The following is a 7,651-nucleotide window of genomic DNA, read 5'->3' as shown; positions in this document are numbered from 1 at the left end:
CCCTGCCCAGTGGTGGTGTGATGCGGGCATCCCTGCCCAGGGATGTTAGGTGTGGACACAGCCAGGAGTCTCCCTCACAAAGCAGTGTCACTGCCTGTCCTTTTACCCATGCCTCATGTGAGAAGCAAAGCTAGAAAGATAGGATCCCTGCATTTGACCGCTGCTAGGTTGTCACTGACTTTAAAGAAAGCAGTTCAGTGAGAGATGGATAGAAGCAGATGAAAGGGCTGAGTGAAGGTGGATAGCTGGAGCAGAGGGCAACTGCTCTTTCAAGTAGGTCACAGAGAAAATGGATATATGACTGAAGGAAGGTAGAGAATTGAGCTTGTTTGGGTTTAGCGGGGAGAAAGTGGTACTTGAAGAATGTTGAAGACTATTAGCTTCAGTCTGTGACCCAGCTTCATAATGGCACGCCTTTGCCTGTTCTTGCCTTAATACCCAAAATACTCATCTTAACATGTAGCTGGGATTTTTTACTCTTACTCTTTGGGGGCCCACCACCCAGCTCCCAAGTAAATACATGGAGACTTATTCTTACTTATAAATGCCCGACCTAAGCTTGACTTGTTTCTAGCCTGCTTTTCTAACTTAAATTATCTTGTTTCTCTTTAACTATATTTTGCCTCTGGGCTTTTTAACCTTTCTTTAGTCTATATATCTTTCTTTTCTTCTTACTCTGTGGCTGGCTGCGTGACCAGGTGGCTGGCCTCTGGCATCCTCCGCTCCTCCTTTTCTCACACTTCCCCTTCCCTAGATTTCTCCTCCTGTTTATTCTCTGCCCACCAGCCCTGCCTATTTCTTTCTCTTGCTTAGCTATTGGCCATTCAGCTCCTTATTAGACCAATCAGTTGTTTTAGGCAGGCAAGTAACACAGCTTCACAGAGTTAAACAAATGAAACATAAAAGGATACAACACATCTTTGCATCATTAAACAAATGTTCCACAGTATAAACAAATGTAACACATCTTAAACTAATATTCCACAACATTAACCCAGTAGGGGAATAGACAGGCGAGGAGTGTGACGGGTGAGAAGTTGGTGGCCAGTTCTGCAGGGAGGAGACAGAGGGAGGAGTCTGAGACACTTTATAGAAAGTTGGTCTTCTGATTGGCTGTCCCTCCTGACAGACAGACTTAGGGCTTCTTTGGGACTCCTGGGGTTTCTGGTCATGGGAAGGAAACACACTAATCTAATGGGATAGTAATTAAAGCCTCAGCACTGGGGCTCCCTTTTCTTGCACCCCATAAGCACACATGCCAGCCCACAGAAGAGAAGCCCTGTCATGTCCTCTGTAGTTTTTCCTTCTGGTTTGAGAGGCCTCATTTTTAATATTCCCAACCATTTTTTTTTACCATTGTTAGAGGAGGATTTCTCTCTGCATATCCTGAAATGTTTCCTGTATAGATGTAGAAATCCCATAATTAGGGCTAAACAGATGGCTCAGAGGTTAAGAGTACTGACTGTTCTTCCAGAGGTCCTGAGTTCAATTCCCAGAACCCACATGGTGGCTCACAGCCATCTGTGATGAGATCCAATGCCCTCTTCTGGTGTGCAGGCAAAATGTAGACCAAACATGCTATGCACAATAAATAAATAAATCTCTAAAAAAAAAAGAAAGAAATCCCATAATTAGCAGACTGCTATGGTTTTTCTGGTAGTTTCTGCACATGAGACTGAGCCTAGACAACTAAGCAGCGCCACACCAGGACTCACAGCAGCCGGATGGAAGGCCAGGCAGAGCCGAGGCACCGGTCTTCCTTGTTTCAATGGCCACATAGTCTCTGAAGCCCGCAGGCCAGAATGTCCGGGTTCTGCGTAGCCTGCATGTTGCTGGGAAATCAAACTGCTCCTTCACCCTTAAGAAAGTTCCTCGTTCACCTGGAAACATGACAAGGGTCAAACAGGGCACTGAGCTGTGCCCATACCTGTAATTACTATACCAGCCTTTGGGGTCTCTCCTTCAAAGCACAGGAGGGCTACCCCCACTGTGCAGCTAATGTGCACAGCATCCGTACTTGTTTCTCACTGAGGTACTGCTACAGCTCTTGGTGACGCCAGGGGCTACTGTCATGTGTTATCATAAGCCAGAATCATTTGGCATCGCCTTTAGGATTGTCTTTCTTGATGTCCCTCCTTAATGCCTTCCAGTCTCCCGAAGACAGTCCCAGAAGCCTCGGCACCATAGCCTGGCCTTCTCAGAATGTGCTTGTGCCTAGCTCTTCCTTGCTCCCCATGTTCACCTTTCCTTAGGAGAATGTCAGGGGTGAAGGTTCAGAGGAAGAAGTCTAGGGTAAGGAGGCTGAGACCTGGGTATCCTGTTTGTCACCCATACTGCCCGTCTCTGCAGATTACGCGGCCGATGAGAGCTGTGCTCCCCGAGGATACCTAGCAGCCACAATGCAGTTTGTCCCAGGCCATTTCTCCTGTGACGTTGTATGGGGAACTGTGATCCGAGTCCATTCACGCCTCAAGATGGGACCCAGCATGGGGGTTTCTCGGGGTATGTGATTGGCATGAGAGGGCGGGCGGGGGTGTGTGTGTAGGAGATCTAGAGAAAGAAGTTTCTTCCCCCCATGTTATTATTCCAGCTATCCAGGCCCTGCGCTCTGTGCTCAATGCCTTCTCTGTAGTGAACCGGAAAAATATGTTTGTTTATCAAGAGCGAGCAACAAAGGCCGTGTACTATCTTCGGTACGTGACCCCTGAGAACATGGGTTACAGCCTGAGTCAGGGATAGCGTGGGAGGAGACATACCCAAACACCTTGCCTTTCTCTTCTAGGCTTCTGGAGACATCTTGCAGTGACCGACCATGGGAAGGGGATTCTCTGCCCCCATCCCTAGCTTTGTCCCGAAGCCAAGAACCCATCTCCTCTGAGGATTCCTTGGTATGTGTCTTTCCACCGTCTGTTGCCCCCATGCACCCCTCACACTTTGCTTTTTGGAGCCAAACCCTGACCGTTGTCCCTATAGGGTCCTCGCTCTCCTCTGGACATGGCTTCCAGCCGCAGTCCTGATGCTGTTCGCCCTGTGGGCCAAGTAGACAGACATATCCAGCTGCTGGTGCATGGCGTAGGGCAGGCAGGTAAGGATTCTGAGAAGTATTTCTCTCTTGTCTGCCCCGGGCTCTATCCTCCAGTGCTTGCTATGCTCTGGGCTTGGCTTGAGTAGGAGCCGGGGTGTCCAGGTAATGTGGACCAGATCACAGGCTAAGACTTCCATACTGTCCTCGTTTCATTCTGTTGCTGTGAAAAAACACTACCTAAAGCAGTTTAGGAGTTCATGTCAGCTTACAGGTTACATCATCAGTGGAAACCAGAGCAGGAGCCCATCAGTAACTTAACGCTGAATCCACGGAGAGCACTGGTGCTGGCTCACTTACCGGCTCATGCTTACTTAGCATTCTGATGTTTTCCTCCATGACTCCCTGCCCAGAGGATGTCCTGGGTCCTCCTACAGTAATTACTAACCAAGACAGTCTCCCACAGATATGCTCACAAACCAATCTGACCCGGGCAGTCCCCCAACTGAGACTTCATTCTCAGATGACTCTAGGCTGTGTCGAGTTGGGTTAGAGCTAGTTAGCTAGGACACTTCTCTTTGAGGAATTTTGCACAGCTCTGGGATTGGTGGTATATGGGAATGGTATTACCATTCTTTGGGTAAGGACTTTGAGGATCTTAGGTAAAATTTATGTGTCCAGAATCATGTTGGGCAGGCTGACAAAATGAGAATTTTGCTGGTTCCGTTTAGCTGCCATGTATGGTTAACTCCAGTCCCATTGTTGTGGTCAGGGGCTAAGGCCTGGACCCAGGATGGCTGAATCCTCTAACGATATCCCCCACCTTTCTAACACGGCTCTGTCAAGGTCCTGAAATCACAGATGAATTGGTGAGGGTTCTGCGTCGGCGTCTGGATGAGGCCACACTGGATGTCATCACAGTCATGCTGGTTCGGAACTGCAAGCTGACCCCAGCTGACGTAGAGGTCAGCTGCCTCTCTGACATCCTCTGTGGATCCAGCCGCGGGTGTGCCGGGGACACGGGTGTGCCGGGACGAGTAGTCAAGAACCCATGCCTTCAGCTCTGTCTCTTCGCAGTTCATCCAACCTCCTGGAAGCCTCCCCTCAGAGGTGCTGCATCTGGCCCTGCCCCCATCCTGCAGACCCTGGCTTCCCGCCCTGGCCTGGTACCTCCGTCAAAACTTACTCACCTTCCTGCACTCACCCAAGTACACAGACAGCAATAGCCGGAACCACTTCCAGGTGAGATTGCCCTACCCGTCCACATTCGGTACCCTGTAACTTTTCTACAGATACTTCCATCTCTGGTTTTGCCCATGGCCTGTGTACATCCACCTGCCTACGTCTCCCTGAGCTCCCATGCATACCTGTACCCTCTTCCCCACTTAGCGCTCATGGCTGTTCTCTCCCCAGCATCCACTCCCACCACAGGGCGGCCTCCCTGACTTGGACATCTACTTGTATAATAAACCTGGTGGACAGGGCACTGGTGGCAAAGGTAAATTGCTGGGCTTAGGCCTTCAACTATAGGCAGGTGTGAGCAAGGGATTTTACACCTTCAGGCCAAGGAGCCTTGCTGCTGAGGAGGGGCCTGGGAGGGGCTGTGTGCCTGTGCTAGATCTGAGCCTTCCTACGGATTTCTCTACAGGAGTTGCCTGCATCACTCTAGCCTTTGTGGAGGAAGGAGGAGCCCCCATCTCACTAGCACTGTGGCCCCCCTCTTCTCCGGGGCCTCCAGACCCCCTTCAAGAGGAAGAATTTGAGCAGCTGACTCAGGTCATTCGCTGCCCGAACATGTTAGATGGTGCTTCAGGTAAGACAGCCTGCTGAGGTGGAGTGTTCCCTCAGTGCTGTGAGGCAGGAGTGGGGACAGGGTGGAAGCCATCACAAGTGACCTCCAGCTTTCCCTCCAGCTCAGGATGGGTCCCCACGGCTTCGACTGGATGTGTGGGAAAAGGGGAACATTAGCATCGTACAGCTGGAGGAGAAGCTCCGGGCTGCAGCTCGCCAGGCCCTGGCTGACGCCATCATGGAGCTGAGACTGTTGCCAGCTTCACTGTGTACAGAAGACATACCTCCAGGTATGCAGATCAAGAGCCCAACTCCTATGCTGAATCCAGAGAAAGTCAGAAATCAAGGCAGAACCATGCGTTGGACAAGTGTGCAGACATGAGGTTCAGAGAAAGAAACAGAAGCCCATCACCTTGTCTGTGCATCCTCAAGGTGAGGCAGTGGCAGAAATGTATACACTCAGCTGCTCTGCCCCCAGCACACACCTGAGGAGGAAGATAGCCTCAGGAGCTCGTCTCTCAAGCATGTGCAGCTACACACCGTCAGTTTTACCAGACTGGGGGTGAGCTTTTCTATAAAGAGAGTCAGTGATGGGAGCCTGCAGTGTTTGGTGTCCACAGGAAGTCTCAGAAGTGGGCCATTGGAAACTAAGAACCCTGCCTGCCGCGCCAGCACCTTTCCCTCTACCGCTGTGTCCGGGGAGCCTGTGACTCCACCCAGCAGAGCCAGCCGTCGAAGCTTCTGGGATATGCTGGTAATGGAAGGAAGTGGTGAAGCTGGCTTCTAACTGCCTCCTGGCTGCTCCAACCCTCCCCCCCACAACCCTGTCACTTGTCTTTTGAGATAAAACTGCTTTGTCCTTTGGATAACATATGAGGCTCCCCTTGCTAGAGAGTCCCAGCTTATCAACTGCCTTTATTTTTCAAATGGGAGCCCTCTAAATAATAGCACAAACCCACAAGGAAGATGAGTCAGGAAAGTTAACCTGCCCAGACCTTAGTTAACTGTTGACCCCAGGGCTGAGCCTCAGTCCTCTAGCCTCTCTAGGCTCATTTCTGCTCCACAGTGCCCCCATCTCCCCTTTCTTCTTCCTAATGGCCGCTCCCCACTCCCTGTATTGTTGCTAGAGTAAAACAGAAGGTGGAGATTTGGGCTCCCCCAAAACAACTGATGATATTGTCCTGGATCGGCCAGAAGATACTCGGGGTCGGAGACGTCATAAAACTGAGAACGTTCGGACCCCAGGTGGATCTGAGCGGGCACCAGGCTCAGATTCCGGAGCCCAGAGACAAAGGTATGTGTGTGGTGTGGTGTGGTGTGGTGTGGTATGGTATGTTGTGGTGTGGTGTAGTGTTTGTGGTGTGTGTGGTGTGGTTGGTATGGTATGTGTGGTGTATAGTGAGTGTGTGGTCTAGTATGATGCGGTGTGTGGTGTGGTTTGTTGTGGTGTGTGTTGTATAGTGGGGTGTGGGGGGTACAGTGTGGTGTGTGTGTGGTGTGGTGTGGTGTGGTGTGTGTGGTACAGTGTGGTGTGGGGGGGTATGGTGTCAGGGCGTGTCCAGATGTGAAGTCCCTGAATGGTGCAGGTACCCATGTGTCCCATGAGTGGAGCATTCTAACCCCTATTCTGCCTTTAGACGCCGGACAACACAGCTAGAGGAGGGCGAGGTGGGGACTCTGCACCCTGTGTTTGCTCGTGTCATTCAGCGCTGGATGGGATTTATGGTTCAGATTGGTGAGACCCCGGTCCCTCTCCCATTCCTCAGTCCTTGGCCTGCTTTCCATCCTGCAGCCCAGCAGTGACGTCTGTCTTCCAGGGTGTGCCTCGGTGTCCAGGAGCTCCTCGCACATGGTGTCCCGGTTCCTCCTCCCATCCATCCTGTCAGAGTTCACCGCCCTAGCCATCTCAATGGCTGGAGACACCAGTGTCCGTGTCTTTGAGCAGCATTTGTGAGTTTGAGATCTGATAGGATTGAAATGGCCTTCTCCAGAGCCCTAAAGGCTGGCAACTGGAGTAAGCCAAACCATTAGGCACTGGGCTAGGAGAGGTGGGCACAAGGCCTTGGGAAGTATAGGCTAGACCAGAGAATGGGGCCAGGAATAGTTTCCCTCTTACCCATTCCTTCCTCCTAACAGAGGTTCTGAGCCGGATACCTTCAGCCCTTGTTCCCCAGGGCAGCTGGGCCCAGCCCCCCGCCCAGCAGTGGAGCGGCACCTGCTTCTTCTGGGAAGGAACTTCGCACAGTGGAGGAGACCAACCCAGCAGGGTGAGGGTAGGGGTGAGGCCCTGCAGGGGGAGGGTAGGATGGAGGCTCAGCCCTCAGCCCCCATCATCCCCTTCCCTCCCTGTAGCTGCCAAAGCTGTGCAGCGCTTTGAGTCAGGAGGAGATGGAATCCCAGGACGAGGTGCTCCCCGGCAAAGGCTCTTACTACTCGAGGTCATAGACAAGAAGGTAAGTGTGTGGTCAAGGGTTGGGGTAGGGTGGAGGAGCTCTGTAACCTCACTAATCCTGACCCCTGTCTCTAGCTACAGTTGCTGACTTACAACTGGGCTCCAGACCTGGGTGCGGCATTAGGTCGAGCTCTGATCCGCCTTGTGCAGTGGCAGAACGCACGAGCCCATCTCATCTTCTGTCTGCTCAGCCAGAAGCTCGGGCTCTTCCATCACTGTGGCCAGTTGGATTTTCCTGTGCGAGATGGAAAGGTACCCACTGCCTAGCTCCCACTGCTGGTTCTGGCCAGAGTGGCAGTTAAAAGAAGCAGGGAAAGGGAGACAGTCTGGGGACAGAGGTGGTACCAGAGGAAACCCTGATGTGGGAGGAAGGGTTCAAGGTCAAA

General features: G+C 51.9%; 1 protein-coding gene across 1 annotated transcript in view; it reads left to right on the top strand.

Annotated features, from left to right (window-relative positions):
* Nucleotides 1-7,651, top strand: part of Szt2 (SZT2, KICSTOR complex subunit) — a 46,373-nt gene that overhangs the window by 29,215 nt on the left and 9,507 nt on the right. The window contains exons 43-59 of the mRNA XM_026777488.1: nt 1-44; nt 2,292-2,502; nt 2,591-2,693; nt 2,783-2,888; nt 2,974-3,085; nt 3,869-3,987; nt 4,100-4,264; nt 4,436-4,520; nt 4,671-4,835; nt 4,936-5,103; nt 5,434-5,567; nt 5,941-6,107; nt 6,451-6,548; nt 6,631-6,763; nt 6,950-7,080; nt 7,166-7,266; nt 7,341-7,517. Coding sequence (XP_026633289.1) covers nt 1-44; nt 2,292-2,502; nt 2,591-2,693; nt 2,783-2,888; nt 2,974-3,085; nt 3,869-3,987; nt 4,100-4,264; nt 4,436-4,520; nt 4,671-4,835; nt 4,936-5,103; nt 5,434-5,567; nt 5,941-6,107; nt 6,451-6,548; nt 6,631-6,763; nt 6,950-7,080; nt 7,166-7,266; nt 7,341-7,517 — 2,219 coding nt within the window. The remainder of the gene's footprint in view (nt 45-2,291; nt 2,503-2,590; nt 2,694-2,782; nt 2,889-2,973; nt 3,086-3,868; nt 3,988-4,099; nt 4,265-4,435; nt 4,521-4,670; nt 4,836-4,935; nt 5,104-5,433; nt 5,568-5,940; nt 6,108-6,450; nt 6,549-6,630; nt 6,764-6,949; nt 7,081-7,165; nt 7,267-7,340; nt 7,518-7,651) is intronic.

The sequence above is a fragment of the Microtus ochrogaster genome, unplaced genomic scaffold (genome assembly GCF_000317375.1).
Source record: "Microtus ochrogaster isolate Prairie Vole_2 unplaced genomic scaffold, MicOch1.0 UNK69, whole genome shotgun sequence".
NCBI classification, from domain to species: domain Eukaryota; kingdom Metazoa; phylum Chordata; class Mammalia; order Rodentia; family Cricetidae; genus Microtus; species Microtus ochrogaster.
Note: the sequence above shows the minus strand (reverse complement) of the source record. Positions and strands in the feature narration are given on the sequence as shown.